Below are 23,577 nucleotides of genomic sequence, written 5' to 3'. Positions count from 1 at the left end.
TTTTGGAATTAGGATTGGGAACACTATTTTCTGCATCTTTAATATATAATGGGTATGTTCATAAAAATGTATATATATACATATGATGAACAAGTGAAGATTTAAATTTAAATTTTTTGTTTTTGCACTAGTATTTATATGTTGTGTTTAATAATAGTAAATAAATAATATTTGGTATTATGAATTGTGGAATAATTAGATGTTGTATGTGAATAAAAATAAATTTGTTTAGTGTACGAGTAAAATACTAAAATTCGGATTAATAAATTTAAATTTATAAGTAAATTAGGATGGAGTTTAAACCCAACCTTACTTATTAATACCGCTAGTTGAGTTGCTAATATATGTATTAATGCTGTTAAAATGGGTCGAGTCTTTCATGTGTATTTATTTAACCATTTTAAATGACCAAGCTTTTAGCTTTAAAAATAGGCAATGTGAAAAATGAAACGTTTAACAAACTAAGGTTAATTTAACCCATGAATCAAAGGAGCTATTCGGCGAAATAAATGAACTGCATTTAGCATGTTTAAGTTTTTTTTTTTTTTTTTTTCATTTTTTAAACCATTTTTTAATTTTTTAACAACTTTTTTAACAATCCAATCTAAATATCTAAAGTTTTAAAAAATATCTCAAATTCTAACCTAATATCCTATTAGAAGGCCAAAAAATTGGCTCAAAGTTAATATTATAAGTTATAACCCAATCTTTTTTTGTTCGCGTTTTATTTAGACAAAAACAAAGTTGATCTATTTAGTTCGGCGAATTTTCAAATTTCCAATATATATATATATATATATATATATATATATATATATATATATATATATATATATATATATACTTGGTACCGTTTAGAAAACTTTAAAAGTAATTTTGTTGAGTTTTTGACTTATGAAAAGTAGTAATATTAAAATCAAATTACAGTTTTTTAAAGAATTATTTAAGAATTTATAGAGAAGTTAAAAAAAATGACTTCTCTCATAATACTATTACTTTTTATTATATTTCTTTTAAAATAAGCACTTTTAGAACTAAAAATTCAAATACAAAATAACTTATTTATAAGCTATTTTTAATATAGTCATTTATTATTTAAACTATTTTTTCAAAAAAAAATTAATTAAATTGTTTTTCGTGAGCCTTAATATATTATTAACTTGTCCGTTTAAATATATGAGGACAAATAAGAAAATATATATTCTTCTTTTCTATTTATAAAACATGGTATTAATAAGCACTAACATGTTTTTAAATCATTTTTATAATAAATTAAGTATGTATAATAATAAATAAAAAGTTAATTAAGATAGTAAATATTTTATATTTTAATTAAACTATTTTGAGTCGGAGTTTTAGAAACAGTATAAAAGTATTTTTATTATAAATTATATATATGATGAAAATTATTTTAGGAAAAGCAATTTGTGCAAGACATTCCTTTCACATCTTTTTATAAAGAGTGAATACTCAATTCAACTCTTGATAATTTTTTAAAGAACTACAAAATTTTTAAATAATTTTTTTATTTTTATTTTTATGAGACTGATTAATCTATATGTCAATAATAAAAAATATTAATAAAAAAGTTAATCAATCTTACAAAAGTAAAAATTAGAAACTGAAAAAATATTTTTTTATTAAAAATCTCATTGTTTTTGAGATAATTAGAGTTCTTTAGAGTTTTTTTTTTTCTTTTATTAAATGTGTGAGCAATATTTAAACTAAAAGTTTATAAATTCAACTTTTAGACATTTTAATTATGAAAAATGATAGAAAATTATTAGAGGTTCGTTAGAATTGATTAATTTTGATCATTAATTAATTATTAATATTTAAAAACATGATTAAAAAAATTAAATTAATAAAATTAAATAATAATAAAAATTAATAAATTCTGATAGTTTTTAATTTTTTTTTCGTTCATTATTTTATTTCATAAAAAATGATCCATTGATCCCAACTCACACAACACACATTTCTTTCCCATTTGTCTCTCTCCCTCTCTAACCCAATTACAATTCACTCTTCAGTCTTCACTCTTCTTAACTCAAGAAGGAAAAGACCCCTTCAGTGTACCAAAAAATGGGGAGTAGCATTTGCCACTTCATCACCACTCTCGCATTCATCCTCTTCACCATTTCCACCATATCATGTGTTTCTGAAGCTATTGGTGTCAACTGGGGCACCATGGCTTCACACCCCTTGCCACCTCACATCGTCGTCAAGCTCTTGAAGTCCAACAACATCAACAAGGTTAAGCTCTTTGATGCAAACCCTCATGTTCTTCAAGCTCTTTCTCGCTCCAACCTTGCTATCACTCTTGGTGTTCCCAACTCCATGCTCAAAACATTCAACTCTTCTAAGAAAGCTTCTGACACTTGGGTCCATGATAATGTCACCCGCTACGTTTCCAATGGGGGAAATGCAGCTAAAATTGAGTGAGCTTCACTTTCATTTATGATTTATTTTATGATTGTTACTTTTATGTTTTAATTAAGTTATGCTGATGTGTAGTTGAACTTACCTAGTGAGAAAAAAAAAATGCTTTTGGTGATGTTGCTACTTGCTAGTGTTCAATTAAGTAATGGTCCTGAATATTTTTGAAGGCTTGTGTTCAGTTTAATTTAAGTGTGAAAGTCTGGTTAATTAGTGCATGAACAGTGCTATAGGGGCATATCAGGATTGTGTTAAAGGAAATGGAAGAAAGAAACACCTGCAGATTTTCAGGGTTTGAATGAAACAAGATAATGCATAATTCCTTGAATTCACCTCTTTTGCCGTGACCATGTTAATTTTCTCTGTATATGCTTTCTTGGTTTACTATGTCTATGTGTTCCCTCCATTGCAAGCTCAAGTGGGAAAATCTTGTGAAATGTTGCTTTTGATTTGAACAGAATAACATTACTGTTTTCTAATCTCACCATGCATGCTAGTCAGAAACTTTAAATTCTTACCTTTTGTTTCTCAAATGTTCTTGCTGCACTGAAATATTGATGCTGTATGTGTATGGTTCTTTTATGCCTTAATAATTTACTACAAGTACATGTTGGCGCATTGGCAATTGCCATTGCTCTTTTGTTTTAAGTTGTGTCGATCGAAGTTCTTCGTCTCCCTAATAGGTATTTCACAAAATCAAACTTTTAATCATATTTTGTGTTACTATTCTAGCACCCAGAGTAGGAGTCTAAACTTTTTAATCACATTTTATTGTATATGATTCTTCCCCTATAGTTGTAAGAATGAGTATAACTCACTCCTTGATATTGGGATTTAAGAAATTAGAGCTTGTGGGAAGGCGGAATCTCTGTTGTCTCAGCTTTACCTATCATACTTTTGCAGATATGTTGCTGTTGGTGATGAGCCGTTTCTCAAAAGTTATGGTGAGCAATTTCAGCCTTTCGTCGTTGGAGCGGCTTTGAACATTCAAGCGGCTTTAAAGAGAGCGAATTTGGACAGCAAAGTGAAAGTAGTGGTTCCGTGCAGCCTTGACAATTTTGAGTCAGAATCTAACATGTCCTCATCTGAGGTTCATTTTCGACCCGACCTCAACAAAACCATGATTGAGCTCCTCACATTTCTTGACAAGAATGGATCACCTTTCTTTGTGACCATTTCTCCATTCTTGACTCTCCTACAAGCGAAAAACACATCACTGGACTTTTCCCTCTTTAAAGAAACCGCAAAACCTCATAATTTTAACCATAAAGCTTACAAAAACAGCTTCGATTTGAGCTATGATACTGTCGTGACAGCATTATCAACGGCAGGATTTCCTAGTATGGACATTGTTGTGGCAAAGATTGGTTGGCCGACAGACGGAGCTGCCAACGCAAGCTCGAATCTAGCTGAATCCTTTATGAAAGGCCTTATGAACCACCTTCACAGCAACTTGGGGACTCCACTTAGACCACGGCATCCTCCACTAGAAACTTACATCTTAAGCCTTCTCGACGAGGACCAAAGGAGCATAGCTGCCGGAAACTTTGAACGGCATTGGGGTTTGTTCACTTTCGATGGCCAAGCAAAGTACCATGTGGATCTTGGCCAGGGTTCAAAGGGCCTTGTGGATGCACAAAATGTTGAGTACCTTTCTTCAAAGTGGTGTGTTGTGAACAACAACAAGGACTTGTCTAATGCAACTGTCAGCGCTTTAGATGCTTGTTCGAATGCTGATTGTACTGCACTGTCCCCCGGCGGATCTTGCTTTAATATCAGCTGGCCTAATAACATATCTTATGCTTTTAATAGTTACTATCAGGAGCATGATCAGAGAGCCGAAAGCTGTGACTTTGGCGGACTTGGTTTAATCACGTCGGTCGATCCGTCTATGGATAATTGCAGGTTTCCAATTGAGATTTGGACATCTCATGCTGAACTTTTCGGTTTGTATAATTTTCAGTGGATGATTTTAGTGATAGCAATCCAGTTGGTGATAGTTTGACATGGGTAAAAAATGACCATTTTTTTGCAGCTTCCTTGGCTTGCTGCAATTTTGTTGTACATGTTTCTCGGTGAATGAAATTGCTAGCACTTATTTTTTAAGTTGTTCATGCAGATGTAATATTCAATTTGTCACATTTTTTTTTCCTGTTTGGTGATTTGGGCTTAATCTTGATTGTTGTAAAAAATTTAAGGGGCGAAAGCTAGTAATTTTTGTCAATACAACAATGCAGATTAGATATTTGTAAATGGTACCCGTTGCATTACCCGGCTAAAGTACCAATCTGCCATTTTTTCACAAATATATCACAAAATTACTACCATTTTCTAACTATATATATATCACGTTGTTTGCGGTGTTATTTTTAATTTGGAAAAGTATAGGTAACCAATGTCCATTTTGAACAATGTGTGAAAAATGTGAATTAATAAGGTTAAAAAAGTAAATTAATTTTAAATTTAATTAATAGCATTAAATTAGTGAGCCAAAACTAATTTACTCATATTAGTGAGCTAATCACTTGATTAAGGGTGTGTTTGACAAACTCGTTAAAAGAGAAAATGTACGTGTTTAAAAGTTTTAATTTTTTGTTTGGCTAATTTTTGGTTTGACAAACGCAAAAATGATTTTGTATTTAAAACCACGTTTACAAGAAGCAACAATTTCTTGCGTCTGCCTTTCACTAACAGATTTTTAGCTATTTACACTAAACATTTATTTTTCTTTTATCAATTTTATCCTTTAGACATGTTATTGTATTATTTATAAATTTTAGCTCTCTTTTTTTATTATTTATTATTTTTATTTTTTTGCTAAATTTTTATTTGACATTATATATTCTTATAATTGTGATTATATTATATATATTATTATTATTTTTATAATATAATTTATTAATTTCATTAGGTATTGTAAATTAAACAAAAAATTAATCATAAATAATAATAGTAAAAAACTATAGGGTACTAAAAAAAAGTACTAAAAGAACTAAAAGTATACTATATAAAACATATTATCAAGAATTTTTAGATTTATTTCCATCACTATCAAGGTAAATATTTAATTTTATTATTTTTAGTATTTTTTTATAATTATAATTCTGGCATATACAAATTTTTATTGTAATTCTTTTATAATATAGATTATGATCTCATTAAAAAAAGATAAATTAAATAAAAAGTAATCTAAGGTATTAATAAAATCATAAACCTTGGATTCCAAAATAATATTAAGAATAAGATTATTGAGAATATTAGAACAAAAATACAATGTAAAAAAAATATTAAATTAATATTTTCACGTTAATACTTAAAATTTAAGGAAATTGTAACATATTTGATTAAATACTCTTATATATATAATTTATATTTCTTATTTTTAATATAAAATATATTTTGCTAATTTTTATATGTTGTTTTATTTTAATAAATAAATATTAATTTTATTATAAAATTAATTAATAAGATTATTCAAATATCTAAATTTAAATGATAAGATAATATAAAAAAATTATTTAAGTTGATATCTATTTTAATAATTTTTCATCTAAAAGTGATTTTAAATAATATAATCCAAACAATATTTATTTTACTATAATCCATTTTAATATAAAGATGGCCAAACATAAATCACTTCAATACAAACTTAACAGGCCAATGATTTAGGGCTGGAAGTGAGCTGAACTGAGTCGAGCTAGACCAAGCTCAAGCTCGGCTCACAAAAATTGAGCTTGGCTCATGGCTCGACTCATTAATAATCGAGCATATTTCTTAAGCTCAAGCTCGGCTCACCGAAAGCTCACGAGCTGACTCGAGCTCACGAGCTGGCTTAAATTATAGAAACATAAATACGTAATCTATAATTCTATATCAATAAATTATAATTTATATATTTTAAAAATATTTAAAAAGATCAATTTTATATATTTCTATCTATCAATAAATTATAAATTTTTTATTTATATCTTACATCAAAATTATAAATTTTTTATTTATGTCCTACATCAAAATTATATGTAAAAAATAAATATAAAATTTTAAATACTTAAGATCATTAATATATATATATATAAAATTATATATTACTATTTCATATGTATATATATAATATTAAAAATATAGATTAAATGCATATAGGATATGTGTATATATATAATCGAGTCAGCTCACGAGCTAATGAGCTGAGCTTATCCAAGCTCAAGCTCGGCTAATTTAATTTATGAGCTCAATTCCAAGCTCAAACTTGGCTTACTAGCTCACGAGCTCAGCTTATCGAGCTATTAACGAGTCGAGTTCGAACTAGCTCATGAGCTGGCTTGACTCACTTCCAACCCTATAATGATTGTTGTATGCATAGAACGTAATTTGAACTTTCAACACTTACTTAAATGAACAGGTGAGCTGACCAGTAACCAGTATACCAACCCAAATTTTATTTTGTGCACAATTAGTTTTCACTATTTGTATGGGTCATGGATTAGCCCAATCGGGCCCATTAGTATGCAAAGGGTTGGGCTTAGAGACTTCACTAGGTGACTCGTTTCACAGTCACACAGTTCTTTGCCTACTACAACTCTACATCACTTCACAAAGCTCGTGTTCGCAAAATATTCTCACTACTCTCTCTCTCTCTCTCTCTCTCTCTCTCTCTCTCTCTCTCTTTCTAGAACGCAGTGTGTCTTGCAAACCCTAGATCAGAATCATGTCTGGAGCGTACGGTCAAGAAGGCGGCGGCGGCTCTGCGCCACCGTCATATGGAGCTACAGGAGGCTACGGTGCCTCCGGTGGTTATGGAGGCGGTGGTAATTTCGGAGGTGGAGGCTATGGAGGAGGCGGCTCCGGTGGAGGGGGTTATGGTGGAGGTGGTGATGGCGGAGGGGGATACGGAGGGAAAGGCAGCGGTGGAGGGGGTGGATATGGCAGTGGAGGTGGCGATGGTGGAAGGAGCGGAGGATATGGTGGAAACGATGGCGGAGGTTATGGTGGAAGGGGAGGCGGCGGTGGTGGTTATGGTGGTCGGGGAGGAGGTGGAGGCTATGGTGGTCGAGGTTTGTGTTTCTGGCTCCGTTTTCAAATTTGTTTGATTCAATTTTCTGTTCATATATTTCATGTTATAATTTGATTTGAATTTCAGGAGGTGGTGGTGGATATCAAGGTGGTGGAGATCGCGGTGGACGAGGTGGTGGTCGTGGCGGCCGCGGTGGCGGTGGTAGTGGCAGAGACGGAGATTGGCGTTGCCCTAACCCAAGGTTTGTGATCTATCAATCTTTTACCAATTCTTTAAAATTCCAGTAACTCAACTTGTTAATTTTAAGTATGTTGATTATTATTATTATTATTATTATTATTATTATTATTATTATGAACTTCACTGGAAATTTCTATATCTAGTTGTGGAAACTTGAACTTTGCAAGAAGGGTTGAGTGTAACAAATGCGGTACTCCATCTCCTACCGGTGGTAATGATCGTGGTACTGGCGGCGGTGGTGGTGGGGGTGGGTATAACAGAGGAGGAGGCGGTGGGGGGTATAGTAATAACAGAGGGGGTAGATCTGGTAACTATGATGGAGGCAGGGGTAATGACTATACTGGTGGTAGGGGTAGTAATAATGATGGTAGAGGTGGAGGTGGAAGTAGAGGTGGTTCTTATGGTGGTAATCAGGGGAGAGAGGACGGTGGCTATGGTCAAGTTCCCCCTCCTGCAGCCCAAACTTATGGTGGTTCTGCTGGTGGTAACTACCCACCCTCCTATAATTCTTATGATGGAAATTCAAATTATGGAACAGATGCTGGTCCCCCACCTACAAGCTATACTGGTGGACCTACTTCATATCCTCCATCTTATGGAGGTAACACGGGTGGTTATGGTGGCGATAATGTAGCCGATTCACGTGGGGGTGGTAGAAGTGGGCCCCCAGGAGGATATGACAGTGGTTATAATGCTGGCGCTGGCGGTGGTGGTCGAGGTGGGTATGGTGGTGCTCCTGCTGAGCCTGCAGCTCCGGTGAAGCAGTGTGATGAGAATTGTGATGATACCTGTGACAACTCTAGAATCTACATTTCCAACCTACCACCAGATGTGACTACTGAAGAATTGAGAGAACTTTTTGGAGGCATTGGTCAAGTAATGTTCTGATCTGTTGCCTACTGCACAAGCTATATATAAAGGGTTTTCTTTTTTTCTTAAAATAAATTATGTGAGGAATGTTCTTGCTTCTTGGTCCCTAAGCATATTTTTATGTGCTATATCGGTTAATTATTTGTGCTTCATGTAAGAAAAATACCAGATTTCTGTGCAGGGGAAAATATGATTATATTTAACTAGCTTTTGTTGAGCATGGTTGGAATTTTGTTACATATCTGTGTTTTAACTCTGTAGGTTGGTAGAATAAAGCAGAAGAGGGGTTATAAGGATCAGTGGCCCTGGAATATAAAAATATACACTGATGAGAATGGGAATAACAAGGGTGATGCCTGCCTTGCTTATGAAGATCCCTCTGCAGCACACTCAGCCGGCGGTTTCTACAATAGTATTTATCTGGCTTCTCTACTAACATATTTATATATGTTCTTGAATATGAAGAGTACTAATAATAACTCCTGCATTTCAGATTACGATTTGAGGGGTTATAAAATCAGTGTTGCAATGGCAGAAAAATCTGCACCACGGCCTGCATATAATCATGGGTATTCATTATACATAGACTGATGACACTTTATATATGTCCAAGAATTAATGTTGTTGAAATGTTTAGTTGTAGCGGTTTCATTATGTTAAATCTTTTGATAGAGATACTTGTGCTATTTTTCGTAATACATACACCATAAAAGTTCATAGTTGAAGTGACAGTGGGTTTAGGTTGGAAGGACTAGTAGGAATGAGACGGTCGCTCCCATTGTTAAGTCCAAATGTTGACGAACCTAAAATGCTCGATACTAGTATATTGTTGAACTTGAGGGTTCAGTGTCATTCTTCATATATGTAGATCGTATTCTCCTGAGTAGATGTTGAAGTTGGAGTATTGAATGACTTCCCTATCAATTAAAACAATGGGAAAAAAAATAAGTAAGAATTATTTTCAAGGTTATCGTTTGGTCTAAATATTGGAATAAGTTTAGTCCTTTGACAGGTACTTGCTTTATCTATTGATTTCATAAAATGACCTTGTAGTTTTGTATATCAATTGAGGTTTATATATATATATATATATATAGTGTTTCATGTTTCTTTGTCAAAATTCAAAGTTGAATGTTTATTTGCATTCTTTTGTTTATAGGGGCAATAGAGGTGGCTATGGTGGAGATAGGCGCAGAGACAATTATAGAGATAATTCTGGGCCTGATAGACGTGAGCATTATGGTGGGAACCGGTCACGACCCTACTGAGAGCTCTGACATGAGCATTTTATGTACTATGAATTGTGGGCTGAGGGATTTATTATTTCAGTTGGCTGGTTTCTTGAACTGGAAGCAAAGAGGTAGGTTGTTCACGTACTTTGAGCAGAGGCCTCTTTGCTCCTTTGTGTTTCCTGTCACTGGCTGGTAGGTTTTTGATCTTTAAACAGGGATTAATTCAATCATGTGAATGTTTTTATAGAGACAAGTGGATAATCTCCAAATTGCTTGCTGCTAAGGTAGGTTGATTTTTCAGGTGAGTGTCGCTTTCATGAAAATGTGTTTTATACTTGCTTGGAATAAAACCATGTGTGGTACAAGCTGGTAATGTCATTAACGAATATAATACTATATTAGTCATAGTTCCATAGGATCATTAATGAATCCGAATGAGAGAGTTTGTCGTCTATAATATGCTTTTGACAGAAAAGTGGATAGGTTGGCTGCTAAATTGCATTTATAATCATGGCCAGTTGAAAGGAAAGCGATGACTTAGTGGAATATGTTTTAAGCAGTATTCATTTACAACAACATATGCATTTGATTGGACAATGCCCATATTTTGAAACCAACACGGTGAGTTAAAATTATTGCATTGAACAGGAATGGCATGAGTTAGCAATTTTGTCATGGTTGTGTTATTGCATTTGAGTAGTGAAACTAGTCCTTGATTGATTGGCGACTTATCAGGTGGCAGGTTTACTGAAATACGGAAATTCGGAATATTTTACCATGTCTTTTTGTGTATTATTTAATTAAAGAAATGATGCAATTTCAGATTCAGATATTTTCATTGCAGTAGAAATTCAACTCATACATTATTGATTTGAGTGCAGAAGCCCTTTAAACAAAACCCCATGACAGAAACCCCCCCTCTTTTTGCCTTTTATTGGTTTATCTTTTTTCCAGTCTTATTCTTAAGTCGAATCAAACCAGCATCAATTTTTATATTAATAATGTATAAAGTCTCTTATTCGCCCTTCTCTTAGGTTTGAACAAGTATTAATAATAATAAATAATAGCTAGTGTGTGCATTTTTAACTGTTCGTTATACGCATCTATTGGTATTATCTTCTGCATGGTTTAGATATACGTTGTAGTTCAGATTTCCATGCATCTATTCTACGGTGATTATCTGCAATGGGGATTGGGGGCAATGGCAGAATATGCCTTAAATCGTGGTTCTTACATCAAGCTTCCATGGTTCTTTGCTTATTCGGGGAATCACTTGCTAACAGAATGCCCTTCATTTTGGTCATACGACAGTTACCAACGCCCAATGTTCTTCCCTTAGCTTGTCTTTGCTCGAGTGAATGTACTTGAAAACCATATAGTTGATCTAAGATACAATTAAATTGGTGGTCGGGCTTTCTTTTTGCCGCAAATGGACCCGTGAATGCTGCTTTGATTTTGTTCTCGTCTTTGTACTTGTTTCTTCATAATGTTGTGATAACATACCATCTTTGTAACAAATGAAAGCCCTCTCCTTAATATCATTATTTTAGATTGCAGTTATAGTTAATGAGAAAAGTAAAATCAATTAAAAGTTGGAAGCCTTTTTCTAAAAAATATTTCGTTAATGCTATTTTTTGCAGTTATTAATGGTACTTTTTCATTAGAAATCTTAATCGAATCCTTAAAAAAAAAAACTTGAATAGTGAAGACACAATGTGGAAATTGAAAATGAGTATTACCAATCTCTTTCAAATTGTATGTGATTTAATTTGATTGCTTAAAATTTAACCTAGAATAGTTTGTCGTTTGGATTAGTCATTATTCTGTTAATGCCTTTAATAACGTGGCATGAATTACCCAACCAGTAGTGTGTACTGTGTAGTGATGAATATCCTTGCGTTGAGCAACTGCAGCCGTAGGAAAATTATATACCTGACTATAAAATAAAAAGAACACAAATTCAGAAACTTGTGCGCTTATCAATCATTATTGCACGTAAAGAATATCATAAGTATACCTAGAAAGAGAGAGTCGCATATTGTGCGAAATGCATGTATCATGGTTCATGATTCATAATTTGCTTTTCGCTCATACTAGTCTTCACATAACTCTGCTTTCTTTCTTCACATGCATGGCATCACCATGACAATATTAATGCGCACATGAAAATGAATTCTTATAACGCCAGCATCTATCACTTGATATATACTCGACACAAGGATTTGATTTCTCTTCTATCTTTTTTTTTTTTGGTAAATCTCTTCTATCTTTTTATTTTAAAAGATGCGACAAAGAAAAACATAATTAATTAATTATGCTAATCTTTTGTTTTTTTAACTGAACATCCTCTTCCTCTTTTTGTACTTTTTTTTTTTTGGTCATGACTCTTTTGTACTTTTTTTTTTTTTTTGGTAACTACTCTTTTTGTACTTTATATCGTGTTTCTTTTAGTTCCCTAAAGGGCTGAAGCCCATCTTTCTTCGTATTTAATCCCGATAAACAATTTTGTAACAGAAAAAAAAAAACTTTCGTAACCGGAAAAAAAAAATCCTAATATATAAATTGAAAATTTCTTTTTCAAATACTAAGTACCTTTCCTAACCGCCAAATCCTTCTTCCCGCGATGTCACACTGCACAGAGCAACCACTTTCTCTCCTTCGCTCGCTAATCCAAGCTAGAAGGTTCTCTCTCTCTCTCTCTCTCTCTCTCTCTCTCTCTCTCTCTCTCTCTCTCTCTCTCTCTCTCTCTCTCTCTCTCTCTAACATAGCATTTTGCAATTCCTTCTCCCAGTTTCAGCGACTCGACACTTCAATTCCTTGGATCGCTTTTGGTCTCCAAGGATGTGAAATCGCTGATCGAAGTCCGTTCTGACGTTACGCAACTCCTCAGATCTGAATCCATCTCCGTTCTCCTTTCTATCTCCGACAAAACCGTTCACGAGAAGCTTCTCGTCCTTGAATTCTTCGTCCGTGCTTTCGCACTCGTTGGCGATCATGTGGTACTTTCTTCTTGTGCTTCTGAGTTCCACGACAGTAACGCTTTAGATGAATCAGAATTCTGCTTCATTTTGCGCGTATTTTATTTCATTTCATTTTCATTTTCATTTCATCTTCTAATCCTGAAGAATTACTAGCGAGCGACGATGTGTCGACATTTTTTTTTTATTTCTGGTTTTCTCTGAAGAGCTGCTTGGTCTTGAGGTACGAGGCTTTAGTTATGAGAGAGACGAAGTCCTCCAAATATCAATGGCTTCGAGTTACGCCTTTGGAATGGTTGCGCTTTGTGGAGGATGCGCTGAATAATGGTTTTCATTCTGTTGCAGAGAAGGTATATATATATAAGAGAGAGTGGGTGCGTTTGTTTGAAGTGTATAATTATGATCTGAAAACTGCAATTTGAAGGAGGATAAGACAACGAACCTAACGAGCCATATTTCTTGTCAACAGAAAAAAAAAAAAAGAGAGAGAGAGAGAGAGAGAGAGAGAGTAAAGTTTTTGGAGTGAATTTAACAGTGTTTTGAATTGTGAATTGTGATTGAAAATGCCGTATAGAAGAAGCAATTTAAACCATACTCTGGACTTTTTTTTTTTGTTAATGGCTACCTTTTTAATTTTATGGTGATACATTTGCTAAATTTTAGCTGTTGTTTTCTTTTCTTTTTCTTTTTTTTTTGGTGATTTAAATCTGAATTAATTGTATGCTTCATCGCTCTCCGTCTGGAAATTAGGCATGTGAAAATGCATTGTCATATCACGGGAATAATGATGTTGTAAAGCCTGGACCAGACGCATTTACTGAAAATCTGAATGCCATTAGCGAGATTACAAGGCTCAGAAACCGTGCGATGACATTGGTAGCTTCACGATCTGGTATCTCCTTATCTTTTGCATTGAAAACTCCTGTCATTAATGCAAATGTGAATACTGCAAGCAGATTTGACTTCAAATCATTTTGGATTATGTGATTGAAAAATATTAAGTAGTGAGGTTTTCTTGACTTACACTTTTATTTCCTGGCCCTCCCTTATCTATGATTCTTTTTTCCTTTATTCCTCATGTCCTTTATACTAGGGAAATTTTTTCTTGATTTGTTCTAAGGATTTTTGTTGCAGCTAGGAACTAATTTTGTTGAAGTATGCCATTTATGGTGTTCTATTGGTTTGGTTAGAGTAGAACTCCCATGCTCACATTTGTGAAGGCATCATTTTTTTTTCCAAAGTTAGAAGTAAAACTCGAACCTGCAACCTCTAAGTGAGTATGGGGAGACTATGCCATTTAAGCTATAGCTCGTTGGCGTGAAGGCATCATTTTGTTCGAGTATTTGCTTTGTCATAGGATTGTATCTTGTACAATATTCATTTTCCATGACTGTCCTAAATTTTTCATGTTTAAAATGCTGTGATGCTGCATGTAACTTTGCTGTATTCTTCTCCTCTCTATTTTCTTATTAATTTTCATTTTTGTTTGGTAGGATGCTTCCCCCAGATTTCTCCCTTTTAGCACTAGTCCTCTTCATTGTTTAGTTTTAACTTTATAGCTATTTTGAATGAAGCTTCATTGAAGTTATTTATCAGTTGCTAGTCTATGAAGGATCATTTATTTTAAAATCCTAAACATCTTTGGATGGATATATCAGAGAATTTTCGAATGTCACCTTTTCTCCATTCTTGATGAGTTATATAGTATATACCGCGTTGATGTTAAAAGAACCTTTTTTTTTTTAAATTAAAAGAATTATTATATAGCATTGAAGTAGTCACTTGTTCTTCACAAATTTTCTCTCATCATCAGTTCAGGTGCAAGCAGCAGAGTACCTTAGAAGGAAAAAAAGCGAGCAGAAAATGTCAGGTTTATCCTACAAAGAAAAAAGATGTCCGGCAAGCACTGCGTTCAGAAATGGAATTAAAAGACAGAATTTGCGAAGGTTGTACCAACACCAAAGTCTTCTGAAGATCAATGATGAATTAGATGGATCACATCTAAATTTGAGGTGAATTCAATATCTGATTGCAGATTATTTTAGTGACCTTATTCATTATTCAAGCATGTCATGCTTTTTTAAAATTGGCTATATTGATTCTAGTTTAAACCTTGTTTGGATTTGGTGTTACACGCTGAAAGATATGTAACAAACTAACAACTAACATAAGAAGTAAATAATACCCTAGAAACGTTTTTCTGATATTATATTGTACACACCATTTGGACATGATTCATCATATTTTCTTCCATCAGTTAACTATTCGTACTCTGTCAACACTGTATCGGGTATACTCGCTTCTGTATGGGCATGGATATACTGATTGAAAGTGATATTTATCTGGACTCTGGAGTCATCCATATTGCACCATATATGTAATACTGGTCTTGTTCTCTCCAGAGTTGCTTTGTTTTGAATCCTCATTTTTCAAAAAGAAGAGTGCTAGGGGCCATCAAATTTTGTGATTTGTAGCCATTAATTAGCCATCATTGGTGTTTTTAAGTGCTAAGCTATCACAAAGCATCAGCGAATAAGATGGCTAAAATGATGCAACTATGCACAATGTATGAGTTAGGCTAAATGAATTAGTCTAACAGACTAACACTGAGTTAAAGAACTACTACTCAAATATAACTACTATTTTGAGGTAGTGGTGTCTAGGTACTTGCGGTTGATATCCTTGTATGTGTTTAGGAGTTGATTTTTATGATTTATTTTGTTTTATACTGCTCTCCTATGGAGGTATTTTTTTTCTTTAAATAAGAATTAGGAAATCATAATTACTTGACTTTTCTGCCCTTGTGTGAGGTTGGGATACAAATCTCTACGATCTTTCTTGTTCCAGACCTATGACACTTCAGTAGTGGGGGTATACTTGCACGGATTCTGAGTTAGTGGTGTAAAGTGCTCTAGATGATTGTACGCGAAATAGAACACAACAACAAGAATAGCTCAGTAGTGGTAACGGTGAAAGGCTTTCGAATATGATTGGAAGAGTACGAGAGAAGAGTTTTCATCTGAATTAGCATCTAATGAAATAAATATACAAGAGGTGTAAGACCAAGGCTTATATATATATACACATAGTTGCTAAGGTCTGATACAATAACAGAAAGCTGTTAGCCTAAAACTGAATGTAACTGAAAGCCTAACTACCAATTATCAAATGCTAAAAATAGAAAACCTTCCTGACTACCCTTAATAAGGGGAGTTCTCATGAGGTTTCAGGAATGTATTCGAATAATTGGGTTTAACTGGGTTAATATAGAATAAGAATTAGGTCATAGCAGAAGGTAAGTCATAAATCTTCTCTCTGAGTTAATCCCTTTACTAATGGGATTTATGGGACTAGAATCCAGCTTTCTTAATATTCAATTATCCCTTTTGAAAATATTCATTATTATTGGAAAATTATTATTACATCAAAATTACTTATTTAAATTAAATACTTCTTAACTTAAATTATGTTATGAGTTTTGATTCATTTGTGATTAAAATAAAGTTTAAAAATTAATTAGAGTTAAGTTCTAAACAAGAATTCTAATCCAAAACGTTGAAAGTGTTTTTCTTCCGGTGAAACTCTCCCCAGTTATATATATTGAGAACTAGATATATGTAAATGAATAGATACCATTCTAATTAGATGGATATTACAATAAAAATTTTATAATTGTTTTTATGTAAAAATGATTTTTTTTAACTATTAGATAATGAATTATAAGATTTAATTTTAGTATATTATAAAAATATTATATTTATTTAAAGTATGACTAAATAAATAAGTCACACTTTTATTACAACTATCTCCATGAAAAAATATTTTTAACATCTTTATTTAAATAGGTGTTTTTTAATTAACGTGAGCATCTAATATTTTTCCACAACAAATTTTGCATTATTCACTACTGTATTAATGTTTAACCTCCAAGAATAGAATTAATAGAATGATAAGTTATTACCTGTTATAATTTACAACATGTTGGGGACAATCTTATAGCAACACTTGCTGAACTTTAAAAATAGTTGAATCAATAATACTGTTCATTTAGGATCCCTTTACTAATAAATTATTGCTCCCATTATTAAAACGTTTAATTTAAGACTTTAAATTTTCACTCGTTAGTCGTTACGTTTAAGTCCTGGGGGAGATAGTATGGAGGCCCTACAGTCTACAGATGGTGATCATGTGCCTTGTAATTATTATTGTTTAAAATATGCTTTGCAGGTTGGTCATAGCAAACAAAACATGTTGAAAATAGATGGTACTAACCACATTGGGGACTGAAATCCATATGCACAAGCCATTGAAATTGATTTTCAGGACAGTTGTGCCTCTCACATATCAAGTAAATTTTCTGTCTCTATGTTGCCTCATTTGTCAAACTGCACTTCCAATTCCTTTCCCTCGGCTTACACTCGGTCAGATTTGGAGGTCTTACGAAATAATTAATAGATGGTAATATTTTATCTTCATGTCTAACTAGGTTAATTTGGCTGTTTACTTTGGAAAATATCAGAACGTCAACACTTAAAATGTAAAAAATAGATGATTAGCTATTATTAATTCAAATGTAAGAGAAAAAATAATCATCTAATATTTTTCATTCAGTTTCACCTTTAATATATGAGGTTAATTTTAATGCAGTGAAGTATAAAACATTTTACATAATCATGTAATTATATATCTATCTTTTTAATGACTATTCAAATTTCAAACTATCAATATAAAAAATATTTATTTTTACTAATATAATGTTATGTAACTAAATGCAAATATAAACTATTTTGTACTGTTAGGATACGAAAGATAAATTATTTTGGCTTTGGTATGCGGTGGAATAGGAGACAAGACTACACTTACCTTGATAAGCGAAGAATCATTCGTCTTAAATGATTAAATCAACTTAACTCTTTGACGTACACTAGTTATTTTAGAAGACATTAGCATTTAGCACCATAAATCAACTATGTTGAGCTCCCTCATGATGGGTTTCAATAAGTCTATAACATTGTTTTCGCGTGCCAATTTATTTTACTAGTCCTAGTCCCATTGTTCTAGATTTAGAAGACCACGTTCATGTCCAGAACCGAATCTTCCATGTCAGCCAAGGCAATGGAGGAAAGTTATTATTATTATTATTATTATTATTATTATTATTATTATTATTATTATTATTATTATTATTATTAGGATATTTGTTCATGATTATAATATAAAAGTTGAAGTTGTTTTAAGATTTAATGATTTCAATACACACGAAAAAGTAACTTAGCACATTTTTTAAAACTTATTTTAACAAGTATTTTTATTAGGATATTTAATTTATTCATAAAAATATTATGTATTATTATTAATCTTTCGATCGCTGGAGGTACATTTTTTATTGTCATCATTCGTCTGAGCTTGCGTTTCATGATTTTCTTCAAGGATAGAGAAATATATAGATGCCTGTTTTTCCTTTATCCATTATTAGAATTCAGGAACAATAACATAATATTATCTCACTGTTTTTCCTTTAGTCGTGCTTATTTTTAAACTATATCATTTCCCTTATTTTTGAATATCTACCGAATACTAAAATATATATATTTAAAAACTTTTCTAAGAACACTTGTTAAAGTTATTTAAAGTAGATAGTTTTATTTTTATTTATTTCTTTTTTTAATAAACATGCTACAGAAGGCATTAGAGACTTCAAATATCTGGATTTTCAATAAAAGCTTTTCATATCAAAATTCATAATATTTTCTTTAGGAGGCCACTCAGATAAAGACGCCTAAAACGTCTTTTTTTTAAAGATGTTTTTATGTTGTGTTTTAATTGGTTTTTGTATAATTTATTCGGTGTTCCTCATCACATATTATTAAATTCTTTAAAATATTTTCTTTCCAAAAACAATAAAAAATATTTAATTTATACTAAAACAAAAAAAGTAATAAATTAACTATTAGATTTTTTTTAAAGATTATTTACATAAAAAAATATATCACATTCATCGTGTATATATATATATATATATATATTACAAACTCTTAAAATTTTTATAAATAAAAAAATAATTAATTTTTATTCGTATAATATATAAAATAATTACTATATTATTATTATATTATAGATTAAAATTTATTAATTTAAATTTTGTTTTTATTTTTAATATAAGCATTAGAAATAAATAAATTTTTTATAACAAGATGTAATGTAACAAAATATATATAATATTAATTAGTTTTTAAAAAATTCTGAAAATATAATTTTTTCTAATAAAGTGTTATTAAAAAATTAACATTATAAAAACTAATTTCAACCAATATGATATAATAGGTTATTAAATATATTTAATACAAAACACATTGAATATAAATTTTTATTGAGTTTAAATTTTAAATAATTTTTAATTGAATTTCGAATATTTTTATTTTAAAGAGTTAGAATATTTTAACATCATTTTTTTCGTATCTTTTTAATTGAGTCTTTGATTTTTTAAATTATAAACCTTATTTATAATTAAGAGTAAGGTTTTAACACCACCAATTAGTCATACATATAAAAATACAAGAACAATTTTATTGTCATAATTATAATCTAACTTTATAAGCAATACAATACAATGAAACTATATATAAGTAATATAACTAAATTTTATCTACATCTATAGTCACATTTCATAAATAATATAATTAAATTATATTTATGTTTATAATTAAAATATGAATAAAAATACAAAAAATTATCAGGATAATTAATTTTTTCGTTCATAATTTTTTTTATTATTTTTGTTTTGAAAAGTTTAATTATTTTAATAATTAATTAATTTTTAAAAAAGATAATTAAATAACACAAAAAAGTCTTATTAAGAGTAATTTATTTATATATAATTAAAGAATAATTGAATAATTATATACGGTAAAAAATTAATATTATTAAAAAATAAAATTAAAAATCATGTTTTTTTTTCTTTTTTCCAAAATTTATCTACGAGTAATTCTATAAATATTTTATGATGAATAAAAATATTAAACTCGTACTAAAATTTATTCTAATAAAATTTATTTTTATTCTACTAAACGTTAAATAAACTATTAAAAATAATTTTGTTTCTTCCATTAGAGAAGAATGATAACTTCCATACTTCTATTATATTATGGTAATAATTTGGCCTGTTATTTTTTAATAATAATAATAATAATAATAATAATAATAATAATAATAATAATAATAAACAAGTATATCACAATAAAAAAAGAAGTACGTCACCAAATAATTTATCATCCGAATTATATATGAATTAAATTGATAATATGAGGGCTAACACTACAAAAATCGATAACAAATTCGATATTCGCACTTTTTATGTTTGGATCAGATATCAAATATATCCATAAAATAAAAAATATTAAAAATTTTTATTTTTATAAAAAAGTCAATAATTTTTTTTGTTTACTTTTGTAAACATATTTACTTCTATATGATTAGAGTGTGGATCCAATTCGATCCAATTCGATCATCTTACATATCAGATACTGGTTCATTGTTGCAAAAGAATGCTTCTTTTATTATAAACCATTATTAGATCTTAATTACCATTAAAACAACTTAATTGTCAACAAAGAGATAATACTTATTGGTCTCTGAAATTATGTTCGTATTTGAATCCATAGTTGTAAAAACCGAACTGAATCGGCTGGTTCGACCAAAAAATTAGTGAACCGGACTAGAACCGAATCCTAGTTCGGTTCGTTTTACTCTTTGGACCGTTTAAGGAATAAAACCGGTGTGAACTGGTAAGAACCAGTGCAAAGCAAAAGCAATCTCTACTTGCCACTTAGCCATTGCACTTCTAAGTATTATATTTGACAAATACTAATTATATAGTATACATAAATATCTAATTTAATTTAATTTTTGTTTTTTCTATTTTTAAAATTAATTATATTTTAATTATATACCGTTATTAATATAAATATAAATTTCACTAAAAATTTATTAATTTACTTGATCTATTTTATTGCTAGTATTGTGATTAAGGTTATTTGTTTTGATGTTAGTGTTAAAATCTACTGATATTATAGTTAGATGATAGGTTTTGTGAATTAATTATTTTTTATTGTGTCAAAATAAGATACTATTGTAGTATTAAAATTTTATGATTTTTTTATATTAGTTATTTTTAGAAGTTGAGACTTGATTCTTCATAAAATGTTAGTGAAGATATGTATTTCAAATTTTAATTTTAAGTTTTTAACTATTTTATATTTTATATTTACGTGAGACCGATTTTATCGGTTCAACCAGTGATTTATCGGTTGAACTAATAAACCAGTGAACTAGTAGTTTGACCGGTTTGATCACTGGTTCGGTTCTAACAACTATGTTTCAATCTAATTTCAAAAATTTCGATTTACTCAATTTAGTCTCCTAACTTAATAGTTATGACTCACATTGGTTCCTAATCTTATTTTTGTCACTGTCTCACAAAATCGTTAATGACATGCTGAGATGGACTAACAACTGTTACATTATACATTCTAACGACTATTTGATGTGACAATTGAAATTTTTTTTACCTTATTTTTTTTTCAACTAAACACTTAAAACCCTAATATGATATGAGTCATAGATACCTAAGTTAAAAAATCAAACTAAGTAAATTGAAACTTTAAAAATCAGATTAAAGCTCGAATATAATTTCAAAACAGAACTTTAACTTATGTAGTGATTAATTTAAATGAGAATCAAATAAATCAAAATTCAACATAATTTTTATCAATGTTTTCAAATTCGAAATTTCTATACCAAAATTAACTAGGATTTTTTTTAAATTAAAAATTTAATGAAATAGTGAATTTAATTATCTTAACCAATGTCCTACTTAATTACTTTTATGTCTTAAAAAAAACTGTATATGAGAAGAAAATAATTAATTTGTCTACTTTAACAAATAGTTATTTTACTAAAATAAAAGAAACTATTTTTTTTTGGAATTTTTTAAGAACTAATTAATATTATATATATTTTGTTACACTACATTTAGTTATAAAAATTTTATTTATTTCTAATGCTTATATTAAAAATAAAAACAAAATTTAAATTAGTAAATTTTAATCTATAATATAATAATAATATAGTAATTATTTTATATATTATACGAATAAAAATTAATTATTTTTTTATTTATAAAATTTTTAAGAGCTTGTTATATATATATATATTTTGATGAATGTGATATATTTTTTTTTGTAAATAATCTTTTAAAAAAAATCTAATAGTTAATCTATTACTTGTTTTGTTTTAGTCTAAATTAAATATTTTTTTATTATTTTTAGAAAAAAAATCTTTTAAAAAATTTAATAATATGTGATGAGGAACACCGAATAAATTATATAAAAACCAATTAAAACACAACATGAAAACATCTTTAAAAAAAGACGTTTTAGGCGTCTTTATTTGAGTGACCTCCTTTTCTTTAATAGGTAAAATATATACTTGTGACTATAGAAGACTTGATGGTCATATATGTACCCAATTAATTGAACCACCAAAAATGCGAATTGAGTATTACTCCTCGTAAGAAAAGATTTGTAGAGTAGAATCATGTGAAGTGCATTTAATGCAAAGAAGTAGAATAGGCTTTAGGGTTTCAGTGTTTCAGAGCTTGGTAGAACTTGATTTTGTGAGTAAACAACTCCTAATTAACTAATTTTAAATAATTACAATTAATTATTATTAATTTTACATTTTAAAAAATAAAATTTAAATAATTACCAATTAATAATAATTAATTAGTATAAAATGTAGTTTAAAAATATTTATTAGCTAGATTTCTGTGGGTTACTTAACAAGATTATTCTTTAAAATAATATATCCATAGAGGCTTTCATAGTCTCGATAACATACATTAATCAAACAGCTAGGCTTCTTATTTATAATAATATAATCATTTAGTAATTATAAGTATTGTCTGCAGTATATGCAGGAGCATTGCAATAACATGACCATGCATGATTTGCAGCTGCCCAATAATTTTCTGTTGCTGCTACTGTGAGTATACAACTCATTCCTTTGGCTCCACTGAACATGATTAATTTTATATTAACTATGTGTTTTCCAAGTCGGTTTTTTTAATAATTATGGTTAGAAATATAATTATTTATATATTTTTATCTTAAATTTTTAACAAAATTAATTTTATAATATAATATAAAATTTTTATAATTTAAAGATTTAGAATTTAATTTTTGTTTATTTTAAAATTTTTTTAATATAAAACAAATAAAAAAAGTCTATACAAAAATAATGAAAGATGAATTAAAAATATAATTATTTATATATATTTTTTACAAGATTAAAATAAGATATGCTTTAGTCTTTTGACTAAAATATTTTTTAATAATTATTTTAATTATTATAATTATATATAAAAATTAGTAATATATAATTGTTTGCTTAATTTAAATAATAATAATAATAAATATTTTAACTTGTTACAGAAGTTAATTTAAATTTTTTTGTATTTCGTAATTGATGGTAAAATATTTAAAAAAATGACATTTATTACATTATGTATATTTTTATATTTTATTCTCATTATTTGTATCAACTAAATAATTATCACTAATTATATATAATCATAATGATTATTGAAAGATATTTTAGTCAAAAAGACTAAACAATAGGTTATATTAATTTCATAGAAAAATTTACATTTTAAAAATAGAGAAAAAGAAAATTTCATTTTTCTATATATAACTATTTTCTGTTTGTTAGATAGTCATATAGATTATAGATGTAGAGATTAGAGCATTTT

At 29.6% G+C, this 23,577-nt stretch overlaps 3 protein-coding genes across 5 annotated transcripts; all 3 read left to right on the top strand.

The window, feature by feature from the left end:
* Positions 1-1,966: 1,966 nt before the first annotated feature.
* On the top strand, positions 1,967-4,591 carry LOC112719953 (glucan endo-1,3-beta-glucosidase 9). The gene is made up of 2 exons (XM_025770701.3): positions 1,967-2,441; positions 3,343-4,591. Exons 1-2 carry the CDS (start codon positions 2,086-2,088, stop codon positions 4,442-4,444), a joined length of 1,458 nt encoding a protein of 485 aa, XP_025626486.1. The 5' UTR covers positions 1,967-2,085; the 3' UTR covers positions 4,445-4,591.
* Positions 4,592-7,024: 2,433 nt separating this feature from the next.
* Positions 7,025-11,352, top strand: LOC112719951 (transcription initiation factor TFIID subunit 15b). 2 transcript variants are annotated; one of them, XR_003161962.3, is made up of 7 exons: positions 7,025-7,490; positions 7,577-7,691; positions 7,834-8,566; positions 8,822-8,972; positions 9,054-9,129; positions 9,720-9,920; positions 10,040-11,352. XR_003161962.3 is itself a non-coding variant. In XM_025770700.3 (6 exons), exons 1-6 carry the CDS (start codon positions 7,145-7,147, stop codon positions 9,826-9,828), a joined length of 1,530 nt encoding a protein of 509 aa, XP_025626485.1. In that variant the 5' UTR covers positions 7,025-7,144; the 3' UTR covers positions 9,829-10,092. The 2 variants fall into 2 exon arrangements, 1 of the variants encoding a protein (XP_025626485.1); XM_025770700.3 differs by having other exon boundaries at positions 9,720-10,092.
* Positions 11,353-12,021: 669 nt separating this feature from the next.
* Positions 12,022-17,153, top strand: LOC112719950 (protein DOUBLE-STRAND BREAK FORMATION-like). 2 transcript variants are annotated; one of them, XM_072206320.1, is made up of 4 exons: positions 12,022-12,474; positions 12,584-13,120; positions 13,521-13,662; positions 14,584-14,975. In XM_072206320.1, the coding sequence occupies exons 2-4, from the start codon at positions 13,010-13,012 to the stop codon at positions 14,784-14,786; spliced, it is 456 nt and encodes a 151-aa protein (XP_072062421.1). In that variant the 5' UTR covers positions 12,022-12,474; positions 12,584-13,009; the 3' UTR covers positions 14,787-14,975. The 2 variants fall into 2 exon arrangements, with proteins under 2 accessions (XP_072062421.1, XP_072062422.1); XM_072206321.1 differs by lacking the exon at positions 12,022-12,474 and adding an exon at positions 16,998-17,153 and having other exon boundaries at positions 12,849-13,120; positions 14,584-14,782.
* The last annotated feature ends 6,424 nt before the right edge of the window (positions 17,154-23,577 follow it).

This window comes from Arachis hypogaea, chromosome 11, assembly GCF_003086295.3.
Source record: "Arachis hypogaea cultivar Tifrunner chromosome 11, arahy.Tifrunner.gnm2.J5K5, whole genome shotgun sequence".
In the NCBI taxonomy this organism is placed as follows: Eukaryota; Viridiplantae; Streptophyta; class Magnoliopsida; order Fabales; family Fabaceae; genus Arachis; species Arachis hypogaea.
Note: the sequence above shows the minus strand (reverse complement) of the source record. Positions and strands in the feature narration are given on the sequence as shown.

Bases quoted from the DNA above. Each gene is read 5' to 3' on its own strand.
- LOC112719953 (XM_025770701.3), top strand. From the start codon at position 2,086: ATGGGGAGTAGCATTTGCCACTTCATCACCACTCTCGCATTCATCCTC. The intron at 2,442-3,342 runs GTGAGCTTCACT...ATACTTTTGCAG, and splicing joins GGAAATGCAGCTAAAATTGA to ATATGTTGCTGTTGGTGATG.
- LOC112719950 (XM_072206321.1), top strand. From the start codon at position 13,010: ATGAGAGAGACGAAGTCCTCCAAATATCAATGGCTTCGAGTTACGCCT. The intron at 13,121-13,520 runs GTATATATATAT...TCTGGAAATTAG, and splicing joins TTCATTCTGTTGCAGAGAAG to GCATGTGAAAATGCATTGTC. The intron at 14,783-16,997 runs GTGAATTCAATA...TATGCTTTGCAG, and splicing joins GGATCACATCTAAATTTGAG to GTTGGTCATAGCAAACAAAA.
- LOC112719951 (XM_025770700.3), top strand. From the start codon at position 7,145: ATGTCTGGAGCGTACGGTCAAGAAGGCGGCGGCGGCTCTGCGCCACCG. The intron at 7,491-7,576 runs GTTTGTGTTTCT...TTTGAATTTCAG, and splicing joins TGGAGGCTATGGTGGTCGAG to GAGGTGGTGGTGGATATCAA. The intron at 7,692-7,833 runs GTTTGTGATCTA...TTCTATATCTAG, and splicing joins TGGCGTTGCCCTAACCCAAG to TTGTGGAAACTTGAACTTTG.